The 22,359-nt window shown below is 41.0% G+C and overlaps 2 protein-coding genes across 2 annotated transcripts; both read left to right on the top strand.

Moving 5' to 3' along the window:
* Positions 1-1,361: 1,361 nt before the first annotated feature.
* On the top strand, positions 1,362-7,944 carry bnip3la (BCL2 interacting protein 3 like a). The gene is made up of 6 exons (XM_051422012.1): positions 1,362-1,514; positions 2,675-2,957; positions 3,044-3,125; positions 3,233-3,339; positions 3,431-3,580; positions 5,358-7,944. Exons 1-6 carry the CDS (start codon positions 1,463-1,465, stop codon positions 5,404-5,406), a joined length of 723 nt encoding a protein of 240 aa, XP_051277972.1. The 5' UTR covers positions 1,362-1,462; the 3' UTR covers positions 5,407-7,944.
* A 1,080-nt stretch (positions 7,945-9,024) lies between these two features.
* dpysl2a (dihydropyrimidinase like 2a) lies at positions 9,025-20,614 on the top strand. The gene is made up of 14 exons (XM_051422011.1): positions 9,025-9,377; positions 12,451-12,539; positions 12,728-12,912; positions 13,085-13,249; positions 13,902-13,963; positions 14,091-14,171; positions 14,856-14,924; positions 15,033-15,153; positions 15,248-15,404; positions 15,643-15,784; positions 15,898-16,068; positions 17,478-17,657; positions 17,766-17,958; positions 18,638-20,614. Exons 1-14 carry the CDS (start codon positions 9,336-9,338, stop codon positions 18,727-18,729), a joined length of 1,749 nt encoding a protein of 582 aa, XP_051277971.1. The 5' UTR covers positions 9,025-9,335; the 3' UTR covers positions 18,730-20,614.
* Positions 20,615-22,359: the final 1,745 nt, after the last annotated feature.

Genomic DNA, 22,359 nt, shown 5'->3' with positions numbered 1-22,359 from the left:
TGCTGTAAGTCAAAATACTGTTCATAAATCACAAAGGCATTTCAAAACATGGTCAGGCTTATTTTAGGCATGTTTCACCAGCGAGGCGCAGTTACTGCAGCGCTCTCAAAACATTTCCACATCCCCGCAGTGGTGCCAGACCCCGCTGCTCCGACTCAAATGGCTGTCTACAAAAGGCATTTATGTAAATCACTCCAGATCTCAGGAGCAGAGATACCACTGATAAGTCCATCTGACCCTTTAACAAGTAGTTTTCCAACGTTGTATTCTGTTTTCTGGCTCTCCCACCACCTCAACCCTACTGGGAGATTATAAAAACAATTCATTTTCTGCCATAAGACCCTTCTGAGGAACTGCAGAAGTTCACAAAATGTTTCAGTTCAAGGACCCCCACAATAGATGCACATTAGACCAAAGACCCCCAGTTTGAGTTTAATGGATCCTTACTGAGTTCTTTTTTATTTATTTATAAGAAGATATAAAATAATTCATAAACAATATGATATAACTAGTATTGTTCCAACTTCCAACAAATGGGATAAAAGTTAAAATGTTATATTCCTGGATAAAATAATAGTATAGTCCTGATAAATAAGAAGCTAAAAACCTAAAAGTCTTCATAGTCAATGATCAAATTAGGACCACTATAACATTTGTAAAGTATATATAAAGTTGTTACAGATGTTATTGTATCCCAGGGACCCCTCATGAACCACTAAAGGACCCCCGTAGGTCCCCAGACCCCTAATTTGAGAAACACTTATGTACACTGTACATACAAGAGAAATTCAAAGAGCAGTTTCTATACATTTATATGTCATTAAAAGCCCTGAAACATTTTCTTATCAACCATTTGGAGGTTTTTTGGGGCAGACCTTCAACCACAAACAGCTTCATAAAATAGAATTGTGTGTTTATTTTAATTGCTTAAATTGATAGGAAACAAAAATCTTGCTGTCAGAGTCAGAGAGGGCCGGCAGTTTAGGACCCCTGCTGTAGACCCATCCTCTACAAACAGGAAACAGCACTAATGGATACGCCTGCCTCCCCACATTAATGGTTAAGTCCGGCCAACGCAGCACTTATGTGCAGAGTGAGTGATAGAGACCAGCCTTTCTATCATCAGAAACCCTGCAAGGACTCAGATGGCTCAGATAGAAAGAGAGTCCAACATGATCCTTCACTAACGGTGCCTTGTGTCATTCAGAAATTCAATCAAACGTATTTCTTTATCACATATTTTATTACATACATGCATTAATTACACTTAGCACTGCTGTAACTCAACACCACAGCCTTGCACTAAATGAAAGTGAAATAAAAAAACAAACAAACATGAGCCCATCCCTGATCTAGAGCATTTTTATCTGTTGGTCAGTGGTCTTGGACTAGCCACAGCGCATGCGCACATCGCAGTTTGTCTGCGTGTCATGTTGATGAATGCTAAAACTGGGTAGTCAACATGTCCACCGCTGCTGCTCAACGGAACAATAACGAGGAGCCCGGGCTTCACGGTACGTACCGACGACCGTTTCTCCGCGTTTACGGTACAACGGCGACTTTAGCTTTAATCTACGAGAGCGCGGGTTCGTGAGGATATTCGCGTAATGGGGATTTTTATTGTAAAAGTTACATCTGGTACGGTATTTCCTCTTCTTCTGCGAGGGGCGGAGGCTGATGTTGTTTGACGTCACCGCCGAGGCAGCCAATGGCGTCGCGGTAAAGGTTTGATTGATGGGACGGCAGCCAATCACGTACGCAGGTCGGCGTTGGGCGGGCTCTAGACAAAATGAAAACAAGTTTTAACAAAAGACGAAATAAATGTTGTTTTTATTGGCGATTTTTTTTTTTTTTTCTAAAACTATCTCACACGCATTTTTTTTGTGGTCGAGTTGCCTTTTTTAAAAAAATCCAACATGCTTTAGTCTTTTTAAATAAATTTAAATGTAAAAAAGGAGACAATGGCAGGATAATAGCTCAACTGCATACACATTAAAACACATTTAAAACACAAAACTGGCAACAAAAAAAAAAAAGAATAGAAAAAAAACCCAGTTTATTAAGGGATTAAAACATGAGAAATAACGGGGACGTGTGCTTTATATGTAGGCAACATCACAGCTGGAACAGCGACATGTCTGGGCAAACTGTCTCTCACACTGCACACCGCAGTTATGCAAGCCCTCTCATGAGAGCAGCAGATGACAAGCTCGAAATGTGCGCTCGGTCATGCATTTGTGCGTCGTCGAAACACAAAATCTCTTTATTATCCTCCAAAACGAAGGGTTATTGGAGGGGGAGGGGAAGGGGGGGCATGCATCTCATGCTATCACAAGCTTTACATTGTGTGCTCACCGATGCCCGCTGGCCGTGAGAGATTACATAACCCCCGCCTGTCTGGAAAAAAAAAAAAATGTGCAAGCTTGTTTGTGGGGCAGTGGCACAAAGAAATGTATCGTGGATGCAGTGCACAGTCAGTTCATTTGAATGCAGTGTCAGTGGTGCAGCTAATGTAGGTCAGCTGTTTCCATTTAAAAGACAGACAGGGGTGTGTTTTCTGTGTGGTACACAAGCTGCTGTTTGGTTTTGCCCTTAAACACAATTTCCCTTCCTTCCTTCCTTCCTTCCTTCCTTCCTTCCTCCCCTCCCTCCTCTTGACCTTTATGTTGCAAAGGCTCTTGGGTAGAGCTGGAGCTGAATGGAAACCAAGGGGCCCAGGGCGCGCAGACGGACCCGCAAATGGACCCGCAAATGACACCCGCTGCAGACGAAATAAACGCGAATGCTGGCATGAGTGAAACTTTGCAGACCTTGGAAGTGGTGTCTGAGAGCGATGAGACCCTGATTGGGGGGCTGGAGCATGTGCCGTCATCCTCTTCGATCCACAACGGGGACATGGAGAAGATCCTCCTGGACGCGCAGCATGAGTCCAGCCCGAGTAGCTCCTCCTGTGATAGGTAGGAACAAAGGCCGCCGTAAAGCTCTTCAAAGCTCTTCAAAGTGTTTGATGTTACAAGATTGTCATCCCATTATGTTAACTCAGTCCTCACAGGCCACCGAGTCCAGATCAGGATGAGGGTCAGATAACGTTTGATGTGGAGATGCCCAGCTCAAGAGGTAGTCAGGTAAAAAAAAACAAAAAACAGTAAACCTTAAAAGTTCAAAAACCCCCCCTTTTCAAGTCTTTTCCTTTCACCCTAAAACCTGAATTCTTTTACCTCCACGTTTGCAGTCGGATGAAGAAGGTCCAGAGCACGACAGAGAGGAAGACATCCTGCTCAATAAAGAAGTAGACTGGGTCTCTGATTGGTCCAGCAGACCAGAAAACATTCCACCAAAGTAACCAAACTTCCAGAATCACTCACTAATAACGGTTTCAGGATATTTAAATCATTTTAGCATTAACTGGTTGATTGATAATTCCTCTCAGGGAGTTCCACTTCAGGCACCCCCGACGTTCGGTATCTCTCAGTATGAGAAAGAGTGGCGTCATGAAGAAAGGTGGCATCTTCTCTGCTGAATTCCTCAAAGTCTTCATCCCTTCCTTACTCATCTCACACATCCTCGCTCTTGGCCTCGGGTAAGTCTGAACTCACGCAGTTCTATCGGGGCTTCACATTAAATGGTTTTCCTCAGTGTACCGAATTCTTCTTTCAACTGTCCCAATAACAAACATTGTCCCAAATAGAAGTTTATTTTCATTCTGTATAATTAATATAGTTTAATAACTTTGTTTTAGTAACTCTCATGACTTATTGACTCACTCTGGTTCACCATGGAAGTTTTGTTAGTTTTTCCTCTGCACTTAAATCTGAATATAAAATTTTAAACTAGGTGTTTGGCCACTATCAGTTTTCATAAGTCTTTGTTTCTTGTTTATTTCTGTTTGTTCAATAAATGCATTACTGCAAACTGCAGAGCAAATGTAACCCAGTTTGGTATACAGCAATAGAAATAAATAATGATCACAAACTCACTACAGGCACATCGTATATTTGAAGTAAAACGTTTAATACAAATCTACAAGGAGGGAGAAGGTCAAATGGACTATTTACATATTTACCAGCTATAGGAACACCCTAATCCAGAGATCCGTCCAGAAAGAGTGATAGAGAAAGTCAAAAGTGCCCCAAACACCACACCTACTGACTTCCTGCACAAGAGGCAAGGCAGGATCCTCTCGTAGCGTAGGAGCTTGCACAGGTGCCACCTCACATTTTTCAAATTTGAACACCTAACAATTAAAATTATTTATATTCCATGACTCATAAATGTAATACGGGAAAATCCTTGCAGGGCCATTATAAAAAGTTGCCTTTACTGGATCTGCACTGATGTCTTTTACTTGACACTTTAGTGAGTCACCCTGTGCTGTAGGAGAGGGTCAGTAAAGGCTGTGTCATTGTCAATTTATCAGTGCTCTGCTATTTGGGGGTCCAAGATGTCTCCAATTTATGTATCTGATGGCTGTCTGCTCAGATGTGGGCCAAATTATAAAACAGTGTGAGTGGTGAAAATGGTTCATTTCAGCGGCTCTGTGGCTCACAGCAGCTGAATGAGTCAATCTTTTTCTCGTGCAACCCGGAAGTTAGCATCGCCCTGGTTCCCTTAACAAAAAGCCAGCTAACAGGGTATAAACCAGCTACACCCACTCGCCGTCACCACCACTAAACTTTTAAGTGTTCAGCGTGATGACGTCTAAGGCAACAAGCCTCATTTAGCAGGCTATCTTTTTAGCAACAGTATGGCATCAGTATTAAATTTAGACTGTTTGATAACCAGTTAAAAAAACTCCTTGGAGTAGGTTTAAGTTCAGGCGTCTAACAGAAAACCCATGGACTCATGGACAGAGAACTGGGGGTGCAAAATGTTAACTCATTTCCGTGTTTGAGGACTCATTCCTGCAGCACTCTATTTCTGGATACCTATGAGATCATGATTATGTCATTTGATCCCATAGACGCTCAAAACAACAGAGCCAAGGTAGCCTAATATTGCTGTTTGACATAACTTCACACTACACCAATACATAAAAAAAAGGCATTTATTAGTTACTAAAAGTAGGAAAAACTGTAACTTTCCCCCAAAACTAAAGTATCTCATTAACAAAATCACACACATTTAGGCTATTCTGTGTGATATCCTTCTGATAACTAATAAATAAATAAATAGTATTTCCACCTGCATTCACTAACTTGAACCTCCCTCTCACTTTGAAACCCCTGTATTAGAGAGCTGGCCTGGATGTTAATGATAATGTGTATGGATTAATGGTTCTATTTCACTGCTTCCACATTGCATTACCCCATTTTGTTTTTCAACTGGACTGCTTTGATTTGATGTTTTTCTTTTCTTAGGGTGTACATTGGGAAGAGAATTGCCACAGCCTCCACCAGCTCCTACTGAATAGAAGATAAAGCAGTGCCTGGATGTTCTCCTGTCTCCAAGTCTCTCAACCATCCTCCTGTAGTCAAGCTGTCTCTCTGCATCTATTGTAACGCCCACATTTCTCCTCCAATCAGCATTAAATTCTGTCACATTGTAGATGTAGTTATAGAGTTATACACATGACGTAATGTGGTTGCACTCCATCACACATTAACACAGGGCAACATTGTGCACCCAGCAGCTGCCACCAACTTGAATCCAGTAGAAAACTGACCCTGTTAGAGCTGGAAAATATTAGTCATCCTCTTCAGCTCTAAAATATATGACAAGGATTTGCTGTCCGGTGGCTTCAGGGTTGACGTTTCTCTACTTGTTTTAGATGTTATGTCCTGAGAAATCTGGCCTTTTCTCCCAAGCTGCATCTCTCCACTGGTGTCTCAGTAGGAAGAGTGTATGAACCAAAAATATGTCTGCAATACAAAACAAATTGAATTGGCTCTGGAAACAGAAAGGACTTTTTATCGCCTTAATTTTTTTAGCTAAACATTCAAGGTGCAGTTATTGGGGGGTGGGGGGGACAAATGATGCTGCACAGTGGGATTTGTTTTTAAATTCCACACATTTTTTGAGAATAGAAGTCGTATCATGTTGACTCCCGGGGGTTTCTTATTAAAAGCTTTGTTTTTCTGAAGGTTGGAAAGCTTCTAGTATGTAGCTGCAACATTTTACAGTGGGGTTGTTTGAGTAGCTATGATAGCGGAACCTAGGCTGGATGGCAATTTACCAGGCCATATGCTATTTTTAGTTCTTTTTGCCTACATATCGTCTTCTTTAACAAAACATAGCAGCAATGGCAAAGTGCCAAATTTCTATCTTTCACCACCGCACATTGGTGATTTATCTTAGACTGTTTGTTTTTTTATTTTCTGATATGTTTAGGTATTTAAAGATATAGATGTGAAAAATAATTTAAGCTGTGATCCGCCCCATGTACACATTTTGACATTGTATAATTTGTTTATAAATTGATATTAATGCATATTATATCATTGTTATTATATAGCATTTGTGGCAGTGTACGTAATGTGTTTTTGCTGTCGTTTTAATAGCCGAAGCGTCGGTGGCAGAAACCATCACAGTGGAAGGTATTTCCAGGGGCCTCATTTCATTTAAGAGTGTTATCTAACTGATCTTTATCTAGAATACACTGTGCAATCATTTCACATAACATGATACAATAAACAGTGTACAGTGTGTGTAGAACTTCCAGAGAAACTTGAGGAGCATTTCCTGAAGAAAATGCATGTTTCTGTATATTGATGCTGGTGATTGGATGACCGGAGGATTCTTCGGTCAGCGTTTGTAATGGATGACATATGAAAAGAAATCATAGACCCTAATGCACAGTGTTGGCTGTATTGGTTTGAAAGCACTCGACCTGCTTTCAGGCTTTATATAACTCATCCTAACTCATAAACTGTCATCATAACAGGCTTATGTACAGTTCAGTTTGCAATACAGAGCATTTTGGAATTTGAATAAAGTTTGTACTGTATACAGTGGCTGAGATATAAATACTAAGGGAGTGGATAGAGCTCCACATAACTTAATGCATTATTTAAGTTATAATAACTAATGCACATATCATTATAGGCTTCTGCACAGCTGATAAGTGAGCAGCAGTGAGCATTTTCAAATCTGAATGGACTGTATACTGAATACAGTACAAAGAGGCTGAGACAAACAGTCTTTAAAAGTTGATTTTCTAGACTCATTTTAGAAGAGGACTCGTTAAAATAAGGATCTTTTAACTCCTGTGGTCACCTAGCTATGTTAACATAATCAGTCCAAAGTAAACTTATTCGTGTGAGTAGTTGATTCTTTTGAAGCAAGGTTCAAAACATCTACAGGCATTTGTTTTGTTCTTTAATCCAGGAAAGATGGATTTGTTCACACTCTCAGTTATGAACAAACACACCTGGAAGCTGCCCAGTACATCCACAGTGCGCAGCTGGGGTTAAAGCTCTTGCTCAAGGGCTCTGCGGTGGTGGTAATGACAGGGGGGCAAGTGTTACTCTTTAACTTTCTCTACCTGTATTCGTCCTGATAGTTTAGGAATCAAATCTGCAACCTTTTGGTCACCGGCCCACCTGTCTAACCATTTTTAGGCCACGGTTATCCCAAATCGTGCCTTTACAAAGAAATCTTTTCTTTTTGCTATTTGTACATGGTCGAGCAATGCAGTCGATATGAGAGGTTAACTTTAAAGCAATGTTTAGTTGCTTCTAATTCTAATTATTTGCCTACTTGCATGCCTTTGACTGGCACAGTCTAGTCTAATTCGTTGTGTTGCATCAGAGGGGTCAAATCTTACCTTTTAAATGCATGTACAGAACTGTTGTCTTCAACCTGACAGACCAAACATTGCTTGTTCGGGGCAGGGCCCTGCTTAGTGTCCAAATTTATCCCATCAGTGCAAAGTAGCTAGGACCTAGGAGTATGATTGTTATCGTATTGGAAACATGACATTAAAGTGTAACATTGCTCACAGTGGAATATAGTGTTTTAATTCTTTCTAACTACACATACAGTAAATTAAATGTCAGAAACAGCTGTTATAAGACACATTGTGTGTTCAGGACAAAGGGTCATCTTATATAACCGCTCCCTGTAAAAGGTTCTCCTGATACGACAACTTGCTATCTTATTTACAGAAATATTTTGATTTTAAAACAGAGACATACATACACTCACAGCTACACAAATATTGAACTTACACAAGCATTACCGCACATTGTATCTACCCTGTAACCCTCCCTACCTCTCCGGGGACCAACAACAAAAAACAAATGCAAATGACCATAAAAAATAATACCATAAAACAGAAATATAAATGTAATGCACCTTACACATAAATTAAGAAAAGATAAAGATTCAATATATAGACATTAGCTGTGGGTTATGGTAGCAGTAAGCTAAAGCAGGTAATAAAAAGGGGACCATACCTAAATAAACTTTGTAATATTTATGTTTTTACATTCAGTAACTGTTCATAGTTGTAACTATTTTATTCCACAATAAGATAAGATCAACTTTATTGATCCCACACTGGGGAAATCCACTTGCTACAGCAGCTCCAGACACAACAGGGAAGAAAATACACATGAAATAAAAACAGAATAGAAAAATACAAGATAAAATGAAAGCAGAATAAGAGAATAAGGGTCACTATATACAGCTTTTTATACAGAGATGTGAGTGATAGGGAATAATACACAGGTTACAGCAGGAGGTAGTGGCATGGTGTACAAATAAATAATTGCACAGGACAGAAAAATGTATAAACAGCAGTATAGATTAGTGGAAAAAAAGAAGCTACAGACAGGTGCTATGGTTATACAACAATATATAGGTCTAATACTATTAATGTGTGTGTGTGTGGGGGGGGATTATATAAATATAAATATATGCAAACTGTAGAGGACAAGTAGTGCAAAGAGTAACTGTGATGATCTGACAGTCAATTAAACAGGTGATGCTTAACCCCCCCCTCCCTAAAGATGATAATAACACATCAAAGAAACATGGAGCTGGAGCTGGAGCAGGGCGGGGCAGTGCGCATGCGCGGTATCTCTTTGTGGCCCTATCTCTTCTTGGTGCTTGTCTGGTCTTCTGAGACCTAATTCTAGCAGTAAATCCAAGGGGTAGGACTGTCGGGCAACGCTGTAACCACTCACTTAAGATCGTTTGCCTCGGCTGCAAGTGTGCAAACCTCACCCACTCATCGACAGGAATACTGTGAGACAGGTCTCAGCTCACCCAGGGCGTCGACTGGCCAACAAGCAAGAGCATCCATTCATCCTTTCATTGGCAGCTGAAGGGTTTTCCAGTCGAGCTAGCTAGCGTTAGCCAAGAGGGCAGCTGTGTCTGAGGCAATACTTGCAAAAATGTCGGGTTACCAAGGAAAGAAGAACATCCCACGAATTACAGTGAGTATTGTTTGTGCGCTTCGGAAATATTCCAGTTATCCTTCAGTGGAGGTGATTTTTGACGCGCGGTGAGTCTCTAGGATTAGACCTAGCCAACGCTAGCTGTCGTGTCCATTCATTTACTGTCAGCAGCAGCAGCAGCAGCAGCCCTGCTTTCAGCTGCACATACCTGAGAGCCTGGGTGTGAATAATGATAAGCAGAGACATTGGGTTTGCAGCAAGCTCTTTGCACCATGTAGTATTGTTTCTGTGTTAGGTTTAATGGAGCTCTACCCTGGCTGCATCCTCATCCTTGCAGGGTGTAGTTAACAGGTTTGAGCACAGGTTTTTCCTCCACTGGCTTCATCTTTCATCCTCCATCATCTGAAATCCACTGCCTCTCTTTAAGTGGTCTTTTTGTGCAAAATCTTCCAATGCTTGCACGCTAGGACAAGCCCCTTCAATTTGTATTATGCTGGTTAGAAATTGGGGGATTTTTACATTATAATGTCTTGTGTTGGCCTACAGTAGGGATGCCGTGATAGTTAAAAGAAGTAAAACCTCTTTTAGTAAAGTAGGTCATTGGACAGCACCCATCCAAACCTTCCCCCCCTAAGCTTTCATCATGTAGCAGTTAAAGCCAGAGCACTGAAGCATATAGGCAGCAACTGCTTTAAGTTTGATCATTTAAGAGCACTAAACTGCTTTATGCAATGCGCTGACTCAGGGTCAGGGCTCTGTTTTTTGTGCAGTCAGTTTTTCTAGGTGGTTGTCAGAGGTCAAGGTAGGGTCATAAACATACCGCCCAGACATCCCAGACACAACATGCAGACAGCAGTAACTCTGCAGCCTCCCCACCCTCAGGCACTCGCAGTCAGACAGCACTTGTTAGTTTGGAAACAGGCTGGTAGTTTCACTTTTGTAGAGCTGTTAACAAAACACAAAAGGTCAGGCTTTGTCTGTAAATAACACACACACACAACATGTTCGTCATGGCTGCACAGTGTCATCGGCAGGGTGGTCCTCCTTCATCTTGTATCATATCTAGTACCACCATATCCAGACACAGTCCATTTATCCATTGGGCGAATGACAGAAGCTTAATTTGTTTAGTCAGTTAAAACAACAGTGCTAATGAGCAAACTTCTCTTCAATTTAATAATTATTTTTTAAGACAACACTACGTTGTTCATTGACAAGCGATGTTTTATTGAACACCTAAACAGAATAGTAAAAAAATACATTATCTGACCTTATATTGATGCAATAATGAAGATAACGATGGAAAAGCAACATATTCTATTAACCGTGATAATAAGTGTGGTCTCGTGTTTAGTAGCTGCTTGCCTGTTAATCTTTTGTTGGGTCACGTTAAATAACCGAAGGCAATAATTATATGATTACATTATTCGGAAATAATGTTTTATTCATGCAGATTTTTGGGTCAGCCCACTTCAGTTGTGCACACACTCAGTTGGCTGTTTATTAGCTACACCTTGATGATATTAATGTGGTATTAGAAAAGTAAGAGAGAAGCCAATTAATCCTGCCTTCATGTATAATTATATTGTTTAGGTTTCTTTTTTGGTTTCAGAGGTGTTGATTAAAATTAAAGTTCTTTTCGGAGGCTGCAGTTGGGGCTGCACAATTATCAAAATATTATTGAAATCGCAATATGGCCAAGAGCAATATGCAAATCGCAGGAGCAGAAATTAAAATGTCTGACAAAACAGCATTGTAATGAAGTACTGTAGCTCTGAGAAGATGCTCTGGCCCAAAAATCTTGTTCTCCAGATTTAAGAAAAACATGTTTGTTTGGTACAGGCCCCAGAAAATGTCACATCATCCCGACTTTAACAGTATTTTTCAGCGTAATTCCCACACTTATTGTGAATCATATTGCAATCGCAGTATCTGTCAGAATAATCGTAATATGATGTTATTTTCCATATTGTGCTGCCCTAACTGCCGTTTATGTTGCTGTTGAATTGTATCGTGTTATACTGACAGGTGTTTCTATTAATCTGAGGGTTGGAAACACCTTTCTGCATTAGACTGCATTAGCTAGGTGTACCTAATAAACTGGCAACTGAGTGTAGATCTGTGTATGTAACGCACTCCTACTTCTATTTACAGTATAGCCTACGCTGCTTGACTCTGAGCCCTTTACTGAGTACATTCAGTTCTCAGTAATCAATTCAGTTTTATGACTGTAGATTACAGGATAAATCACAAGGGGCCATTTTTACTGCAGAGAAGTGCATATATACAGTATATACGTCCTGATACATGGACTACAGCAGTGCACAATGAAAGCCATTTTGAGCTGAGGTATATGACAGTCACAGTGCGCTCGTTGCTGACCACTCGGCCACGCAGAGTACGTAGGTTATATGACCCACTTATAGGAGAGTAGTAATGGTCGGGCAGATCATGTCAATACTGCCACAGCTTGTATATCTAATGCATTCCCACTGTTCCGTGTCCACCCACTCTGCACATTAAGAAACGTATATATTTATATACGAGTATTTCCTGCTGTGGGGTTTGCAGTAAACCGCTTCTGTCTTAATTAGCTCTCCTCGCTGTCCTCAGAGACCCCGGGAAGCCTGTAGGAGAAATAGGGCAGCCTAGTGCGCTCTCCTTTCATCTTTTACAGGTTAATTGTGCCACTCAAGTGCTTTTACTCGAGGGCTTCAATCAAAAGTAGCTCCCTCCTTTCAAGTGACAATCTCTGCTGTGCGTGAATAAATTATGTAGGATAACCCTAAGCATTGTTTCCACAGGTTGAAAGTTGGTATGGATTGATGTAACCACTCTTTCTGCCTTAATAAAAGTCTTGTTGAGTTCTCTGAGCAAACTGGGAAATGCGTTGAGCTAAATGAATCACTAAAGTTGGCCCAAGGTTTTTTTTTCTGCTCTAAAAACGTAATTTTTCTTTGAAATTGGTCAAATTTACTGTTGAATTATGGATCTGACTATTAGCTACAAGGGATTAACAGAGATGATTTCTTGCTCTTTTACTTTGCTCAGCAGGTGGCTCGAATTTCACTCTGGTTTATAAGTAATGTAAAACTCTGTCTCCTCCTTTCAGAGTGACCGTCTCCTCGTCAAAGGAGCAAAGATAGTGAACGATGATCAGTCATTCTTGGCTGATATCTACATGGAGGATGGAGTCATCAAGTAAGTTTAATTTGAAGATTAACAGGGCTACAGGTTTTTGTTCCAGGTGGGCTCCTAACTCCCGCAGGGGCCAAAATATTGAATTATATCTACAAGAAGGCACAACTTTACCTTGATTACTGGAATCTAAGTTTAATATTTTTTTCTTTCATTCATTGTGTTTTCTTTCTTTCATTTGTCTCCTTCAGGCAATTAGGAGACAACCTCATTGTTCCCGGGGGAGTTAAGATCATAGAGGCTCATGGGAGAATGGTGATGCCTGGGGGTATTGACGTGCATACCCGATTCCAGATGCCTGACCGAGGCATGGTGGCAGCAGATGACTTCTACCAGGGCACCAGGGCGGCCCTGGCTGGGGGGACGACTATGATCAGTATGTGTTACATTAGACAGATTTCCACACGCGTTTCTCGACCCGTTTAAAAGCAAAGTCATCCTGTTGCAGGGGTTGTAACACCGCAGATGTGCGTGCCGTCATGCGTGTGATTTAATTACGGAGTTGGCTTGTGCATATAAAATGCAACCTGCCTGTCTGTGTTTTATAGTTGACCACGTGGTGCCGGAGCCTGGCGCCAGCCTGGTGGCAGCTTTCAAACAGTGGAGGGAGTGGGCCGATAGCAAGTCCTGCTGTGACTATTCTCTGCATGTGGACATCACCGACTGGAACAAAGGCACTCAGGAAGAGATGGAGACCCTAGTGAAGGATCATGGTATGCAGTCAACGTATTCACATTTTGTCTTCACATACATCAAATCTGAAAATCACTGACTTACTTACAACTTTTACTGGTACAGAAACTAGAGCCCGACTGATATATTGGTCAGCCGATATTGGGCTACTAGAATTGATCTACAATGTATATGTTAAATTATTTAACATGTTAAAGAATATTGAACTTAAATATTCTTTAATCAGGGTTCCCACGCATCCTGGAAAACCTGAAAATGTACATGGAAACAACTGGAAATTCATTAAAATGACCAAATATCCTGGAAATGATTGAAGTTGTCCTTGAAAATATTGTATTTTAGCCCCTCACTCAAATCATCTACATAAACATAGCTGTGTATTTGGTTTGAAACTCGACTGTTGGTAGGGTAAGCTTCACGACACTTCAAATCCAATATCGGTCGGGCTCTAACTGAAGTGTCATTATGATTCAATAAAAAGTGTTTCTCAGACATTGCATGGCGGAAAAAAGTCAACCACTGTACACAGACCATAAAACAGTAACTAAATGTTTCTGCTTTGTAATTTTTATTCTTTTGATTTTACTTTTCTCCTTCGCTCTGCGTTTTCTCTCTTTTGCTCTCTTTATTCCACCTTTTGGCTGTTTTCTCTCATAAGTTTTCTATCTTCAGGTGTCAACTCTTTCCTGGTCTATTTGGCTTATAAGGATGTTTTCCAACTTTCTGACTATCAGGTATGCTCTGTGGCTCTGCACGCTCGACTGAGCTGTCTGTCCGTCGCAGCATATGTTTTTGAGGCTGTTGGATGTCTTTGGCGTTGATGGCCTGCCCTACGATCTGACCAGTGTCATATTCTTTTAGATCTATGAGGTGTTCAGTGTCATCAGGGACCTTGGAGCCATTGCCCAGGTGCATGCTGAGAATGGAGACATCATTGCAGAGGTAACAGGACCTTCCACATGTTCATGCATTCACACACACACAACCTTACAAACACATCTGTTTATTGGTATTTTAGTTAACAAACAGTGTATACAAATTATATAAAATATACAAAAAACAGTACAAAGCAATAGAACCCATGCAGTACATATACAGAATAAACATTAATCAACGTACAAAGCTGCTTCACATATCTCACATAATAGCCTAGTTATTGTAGTAGAGGATTTTTATTACCAAACCATTAAGAGATCCCAGGTTTTATGGAATTTCTCAATGGTAATTCTTCAGATGAATCTGTTTTTTTCCAGTTTAAGGCAAAGTTCAGCCTCATAGATAGAAAGTTGTGGTTTCTATAGGCTAGGCACAGCTTTGTGGACCAATGAAGTGATGTGTGTCTTTCCACAAAGTTCATGTTACATTAATCTGTTTACAAGTTATGCACCTTTTTGTTATAGGTCACAACCCCTTTTTCTTATTGGCATAAACACACATATACTTGACCTCCATGCCAGATTTCAGTCTTCTAGGGCAAAAACTGTGAGCGCCAAAGGGTGGGGAAACCCGACCAACCAACAGAACGAGCTATAGAGCTTCTGGTCGCAGCTAATATAGTTGTTCAAGTTTCAGCTGAAAGCAGTTAATGCCATTTTAGATCATGATGTTTTTGTGTGTATTCTTTAGGAGCAGAGACGTATTCTAGAGCTGGGGATCACTGGCCCCGAAGGTCATGTGCTCAGCCGTCCAGAGGAGGTAAGACGGAGGACTGGTTTCTCAGTAGCTGTAGCCAGAAGCACTTTAAAGAGAAAGCCGGGTTTTGGAAACCAGCCTGCTGATGAATCTGACGTTGTTTGTCCGCAGGTGGAGGCCGAGGCAGTCAATCGCTCTGTCACCATAGCCAATCAGACCAACTGTCCTCTCTACATCACCAAGGTGATGAGCAAGAGTGCTGCTGATGTCATTGCCCTGGCCAGGAAAAAAGGTATGAAGAGATATTTTGAACTGCACCTTTTTTTTAATCTGTGTGTCTGTCTTCCACTTTATTTGAGCTGACATCACCCCGTCTACTCCTGTAGGTGCTGTGGTTTACGGAGAGCCCATATCTGCCAGCCTGGGCACAGACGGTACCCATTACTGGAGCAAGAACTGGGCCAAGGCTGCAGCCTATGTCACTTCTCCACCGCTCAGTCCCGATCCCACCACCCCCGACTACCTCAACTCTCTGTTGTCATGGTAGGTGCTCCGTGTCTGGACCTAAAGATAGCTGGAACACAGTTGACGTGTGTTACTGCTGTGTGCTGCATTTTATTTTTATTCAGCTGTACCTTTTTTTTTGTTTCTTTATGAAATGTCCTTTGTAACATTTACCTGCGTTTAATACAAAGATAGAATAATTAATGTCACAGTTTTGTCACAAATAATTCCACATATGAAGTGTATCCTTAGTTTTCTTGCTTTCTTTCTTATCTAGTGGGGACTTGCAGGTGACTGGTAGTGCTCACTGCACTTTCCAGACTTCTCAGCGTGCGATAGGCAAAGATAACTTTACCTTAATCCCAGAGGGCACCAATGGCACTGAGGAGAGGATGTCTCTAATCTGGGACAAATGTGTGGTGAGCTTGATACAATCCACTTTCCACACAGTCCAAAAATGCCAATCATGAAGCAAATCACCTTTTGTGTGTTTTTAGGTGCTAGTATGTGATTTGTTGTTCTTTCCCTAAAGGTGACTGGCAAGATGGATGAGAACCAGTTTGTGGCAGTGACCAGCACCAACGCAGCAAAGACCTTCAACTTGTTCCCCCGCAAGGGCCGCATCGCTGTGGGGTCTGATGCTGACCTCGTGCTGTGGGACCCGGATGTCACTAAGATCATCTCAGCCAAGAACCACAACCTGGTCAGATGATTACTCTGCCTGACTCTTAAAAGATAACAGATTGTATGTGAGGGCCTGCAATGCACATTCGAATGAGCTGTTTTTATCTAGTCGGGGAGCCTCTTTGCACGGAGTTCAGCATGTTGAACCACCATGTTTCTACAGTAGCCCAGAACAGACAAACCAAACTATAGATGGAGCTGTTTGCCTTTTTTTCGTGGTCACAGTAGTCACTCCTTTGCACTTGGAAGGGGAGGGTGGAGCGAAGTAGTTGCAATTTGCAGCTAGGCCCCTAGATGCCACTGAATCCTACACACCAGACTTTTAAGAAGAGAGTACTACTGGTCTACAGGTGCAACAGTAGATTTATTTATACAGAATGACACAGAATCCAGATGATGTTGTTTTGGGGAGAGACAGGAAATAGGGAGAGAGAAGGGTAGGGCACACAACAAACACCATTGGGCTACTGTTACAACCTGGCCTAGGGGAATCCCTGGCACAGCATGGGGGAAAAATGAGACTCTTCTTCTTCCCAGCTCCCAAGAAGCACCAACAACAAAGAGTTTGCAGTCCTTTGAATGGTTAATTTAAAATCGTTAAGTTTCAGGGAGGGCTAACAGCAAAAACAAAACCAAAGGTGAGCAAGCTTAACCTACCAATTTAAATAAAAGAAACAAAAAGACAAGTCACTAACCTAACTAATCAAAAACAGGAGAAAAACAAATGCTACCCACCCCTACTGAACCTAGGCTGTTACATCAGGCAGCAGATTTCCAACACAAACAGGTTGAATTAGAATTAGAGAGAGGAAAACCTGCAGCAGTTTGTGAGGGCCGGCCTTTTAAACCACAAGCATGGAGGCTGGAACAACCTACACACTCACACAGTCAATCATTAAATCAGCCAAACTCACCTGCAGCCCATCACACTCAGGTACCACAGCAGAGAGAGGGGGTCCACAACACACGCACAGGGGAGATTAAAGCACATACGCAGATACAGAGAAAATGTTCACGTACGACCTCGGGGTTGTATCAGCTACCAAGGCGCTCTGAGAAGGAATAAAAAATAGAATTTACAGTGCAAACACTAATAGTAATCATTAAAAACATTAAACGTACTCAGAGGGACTGCAAGTCATCACATTACTTATTTAATGTAATGTAATGTAGACCATTAATGTAAATTACAGTGAACCGTGTCCTGCAGGCAAAACAACAACTTTCAGATATATTACATGATATCCAAGTGAAAGTCAGTTTAAAGCAATTTGTTTCGTTATTCATCATATTTATTAAGAAAAAAGAAATGAGAAAAAAAGTGTTGTGTAATAAAACATTATTTATTCTAATCAAGTAATGCCTGGGCACAGTATGCATTCCCTGGACTCTGAGCGGTGTTATTCTTGTTGTCTTTTCTCCTCCCAGGCTGTGGAGTACAACATCTTTGAGGGCACAGAAGTGCGTGGAGGTCCTGTGGTGGTGATCAGCCAGGGCAAGATTGTGCTGGAGGAGGGCAACCTTCACACCATGGAGGGCTGCGGGCGCTACATCAGCCGCAAACCCTTCTCCGACCACGTGTACAAGAGGATAAAGGCTCGCAGCAGGGTGAGTTCTGATTGCAGGTACTCGCACCTCTTGAGAAACATAATTCTGAAAATACAGCTGGTGAGCTTACACAGCTGTGGCTCTGATGAACTGTGCCTGTATGTTTAGCTCACAGAGTTGCGAGGAGTCCCCAGGGGCCAGTACGACGGGCCGGTGTGTGAGGTGACTGTGACTCCCAAGGTGATGTCCACTGTCTCCTCGGTGAAGACTTCCCCCGCCAAGCAACAGCAGCAGCAGCAGCAGCAGATTGCCCACCAGCAGCCAGTGCGCAACCTTCACCAGTCTGGCTTCAGTCTCTCTGGTGAGTGAAAGCACACATTTCATCCCTGGCAGTTGGCTTCGCTCATAAAAAGGGACTTAAACGCACAATATGAAATTTCTGTCTCTAGGGGGTTTCTCGCATCAAAAAATAACAAAACATTAAGTTTGATAGGTTGCTGATGTTGTGAAGTATCATGGGATCGTGGGAGTTTTTGAATTGCAGTCAGTTTCTCCGGGTTAGGATTCCTCGGTCAGGAGGTTTCGAAAGGGAGCCAAATTATCGCAGAGGTCTTCTCCTCTCCAAAACAAATAGACCAAGTGATTAAAACTGGGAAAAAAAACCTGAATAAAGCAGTTGTACATTGAAAGCCAGTGTTTCTCCGACGTCCCGGAGGGGCTGCGAGCCGAGCTGCTGTTAATATTAGCTCAGCTTGTTTCTCTGATAAGTTAAGATCCAGACGCCCGATGACTAAAATCACACATCAGGTTGAAATATATTAATAAAAACAACCAAAATGTAAAAAGTTTATTGTAAAACACTGAAGCATGCACAAAAGAGAGAGAACGGCATTGCAATAGACAGATTTCTCTGGGTTTGAACACTGTAAGTACACTAACTAAAGAGAATATAACACACAACAGCGTTTTTAGACATTTTAATGCCGAAGTGTTACATATTATGGCTTTAAGTTACATTGTTTTCTACCTTCACTTTTTAGGTGCCCAAATTGACGACAACATCCCCCGCCGCACCACTCAACGCATCGTGGCTCCCCCTGGCGGGAAAGCCAACATCACCAGCCTCGGCTAAGCTCTTTACTCAACCGAGCCGGGGGTTGCGGGGCACCAAGGGACCAGACGTCACTCTCACCGTCATCACATCTGGTCACCTCTGACGACGTTACTCTCACCGTCGTCACATCTGGTCACCTCTGACTCCCCCTGCACCCCACCCAAAACACACTCCATCCATTCTTATTCACGCACCACCACTCTGTAACCTCATGCAACAAAAAAAGAAAAGAAGGCACTATTCCATTTCATCTTTCCTGCCATCTACCATTGTCAAAGGAAGGATCAAGTGAATTGAAGCAGCTTTTTTTGTGTGCTGTTTTTAACCCCAGTTTGATGACTAATGAAATTAATTTGTTTACATTTTTTGTATAATTTTGTGCTGTACATGTTGTTGTTTAGTTGGCTCAGAAAGTTGACAGAAAACCCGTCCCGATAAAGCGGTCACTTTCGTGAGCGGGCATTTTTAGAAACAGTTGTTTACAGTTTTTTCTTCATGCGCTGTTTATTTCCCAGATATAAGTTAGAATATGCTGGTGGTCGTCACACACAGCGCCACCTTCTGTTGAAAGCAAAGCCTCCGTTGTTTGTGCTGTAACACTGTTACACTGTAAGATTGCTGTTTTTAGTACAAAAATGTTGTTACATTGCTGCCACAAAAAAAACTAACCATGAAAAGATTAGACCGTAGAATACAGTTCCTGCATCTCATAACACCGTTTGCAGTATTTTAAGTGTAGAAACTGTGTGCGGCTGAACAATTCATCTTGGTCTTCCTTTTGTGTTTTATAGTTGCACTTTTTGAAAATTTTATCACGTTAAGTTGTTTTGGGAAGCGCTGACTGCACTGAGAAGGAAAAGAAAGGGTATGTTACGGTTAAAACCTCCCATTCAGCTTCACCCTGAATGTTGGAGGGGGAGGGGAGAAACGGATGGCACATTACTTTTTTGTCCGAGAACCTATTCCTTCATTTCATAATTACTTTTCTCTTCCTCACGTTTGTTAAGAGGTCGTCAGGGCAACAAGCTTCCAATAATCAATCCGGTGTACGTTGTTCGGACACCACGAAAAAGCTAGACGGGAGATTTGCCGACAACCTCTCCTCACCTGGTGCTATATGACCTTTGCTGTATATGTGCAGATGATGTCCACACTGCAGTCGTGTAAGCTCTGTAAGAACAGCAGCCACAGTCACCATTTACCCACTTTATTTTTTTTTTGTTGAAACAATTTCGTTTTGCACCTGTAACAATCCAAATGTATGTGAGCTTGCAACTTTTTATTTGTATTGGATATGTCTGTACGTTTTAGGATATTTGTTGATACTTGCCTGCCTGTTCTGTAAGATATTGATAGCACACTGTATCTATGAAGGCTCTTTAAAGAAGCGGAGCGATGATCTTTGAGACCTGATGAAAAATGCTTCAGTTTGTATATGAAATCCCTCACAGCGTGCTGATGATGTGTCCACTGTTCTCGGTGTTAGTGTTGTGAATGAATTACAGTTTTTCTTCCTCTTACACTCCCTCCACCTGCCCCAACATTGTCAATTCACTCGAGGTAGTAACTGTATTAACCGAACCACAATGGGTTGTCAGTTGTCACGGCACTGTAGGGCCATACTGTAAAACACTGGATTATCTCCTCCTCATTGCCTTGTCAAGTGTAGATTTTGTATGCCAAGCTATAATGTGAAGTGATTTGCATTCGGGGAAGTTTCTTGGTAATGGTTATTGAGTTGTGATGTTGAGCACTGTTGTTGCCCCTCTCCCAGCAAGTGTGATACTCTCTTGGTCATGTATGTTTTGTAGGACACCAGGGTTTTTGGGGGGGAATCATCAGTCCTGTCAGCATTTGACCCTATCTGTGTTGACTTCAGTGGATTAAAATAATAAAAATTAAACTCGTACTGACTCTTTTTTTTTATATATATACATGAATACGTTTCATTGAAAGTTTTCCTGGAAAGAACTATAATTTGGTAATATATCGAATTTAGGGAAGGTGTAGTCCCTTTTGTTGAGTTTATAAGCAATGCAAGATCTACTAGAATCTGAAAGACTGGAAAAATTATCTTATATTGGACTTTGGAGGTACTTGTTCTTACGTAATTCTCCTTTTCTACTACTTCTACTCACATTTCAGAGAGAAATATAATTTTTAACTCGTACAATTATCTGACAGTTGTTACTAGCTTCTTTGCAGGTGCATGACCTTATAAAATATGATATGCATTGTTACAGTAGTTATTATTAGCTCCACTACAATGAGCTATCAGAATAAAATGCTACTGTACAATTTTGTATCAGCATTAACGCTCCAATACTACAATATTTAAAGTCCACTATCATTCAGAAATATATGTTGGTTATTGATAATTCACATGGATATTTGAGCTTCACTGTGCAGAATGTTGTATGTGCAGAGTTTGACACTAGAAGGATGTTCTCACAATCTTCTCCTAAAAGTCAGATTTTAAGGGGCGGGGCCAAAGAGCATTATTTGTGACATTATACATAGTTTGGAAGTCAATCTTGGTCCAGTATGCAACTTATACAAGTGAGGTGTAGAAACCGGAAGCCACCAGTGCACAGACACTGAGAATGGACTTTGCAGTGAAGTAGGAGACATGTCCAGCAAGAAAACATAAAAAGAGAAATCAAATTTGCATATAGATAGATTCTGGAAATGTAATGAGGTAAAAGGAGTAGATGCCTTTTTAATGTGGAAATTATACTTTTTAAAAAAAACATTATTGTTCCAAGCTGACTATTTGTATATCTGTCTTAATACATGTCTGGAGGGGATCTTTAAAGTCCCTCTACTCTCAAAAATGTATCATGCTTATTGTTACTTCACTTGGATTTCTTGTGCAGAGTCTGACTCTAGGAAGCTGTTTTCACATTTCCAGTTTCTCTGCGCTCACTTAAAATCTGAGTTTAAGACATACACGTATGAGTATGATTTTGCGACATCTTAACAAATTTGGAGGTCAATCGTGGTCCAATATGCAACTAACACACGTGTGATGTGGACACTTTAAACTTCCAGTGCACATACACTGAGAATACACCTTCATTCAGTCATACATTTTGAAAATAAATGAATTAATTAAATTAGGGAGTAAATGTCATTTTCCTCTAAAAAAAACATATCAGACACAAATAGATATACTGTATATTAATACATTTTTTTAGGGTTCTAATAATATAATGCTCATAGTGGCCATTTTTCTGCATAATGAATTCCTGAATTTTACCTCTGGGGATCAATAAAGGCTTGTCTTAAAACATTTTCAGGACTTTTACTTGTGAAAGGGGATTTTGACATTGTGGTTATGCTACTTTTACGTAAAGTAAAAAGCTCTTCTACTGCTGATAAAAAAGATTGCCTTGGTCAAATAAGCAATGAATTGGAATAATTTCATTAGGAGTGTACTAACTGCAGCAATGTCTCCAGTTGTACCCAATTACACATCCCTTTCCAGGAACCTTCAGAAGACATAAAAATAATTTCCAGGAAAGTTTAGTAAACTATTTGACATAGGAAAATAAATTGTTATCAATTTAAAATGTGGAAATCAACTGTTTTTGTTCACTCACATCACAGCAGTGGATGGAGTGAATGCGGAGCGGTAGCGAGACACTA

The sequence above is a fragment of the Dicentrarchus labrax genome, unplaced genomic scaffold, assembly GCF_905237075.1.
Source record: "Dicentrarchus labrax unplaced genomic scaffold, dlabrax2021, whole genome shotgun sequence".
Taxonomy (NCBI): Eukaryota; Metazoa; Chordata; class Actinopteri; family Moronidae; genus Dicentrarchus; species Dicentrarchus labrax.
This window is presented reverse-complemented; position numbering and strand designations above follow the sequence as displayed.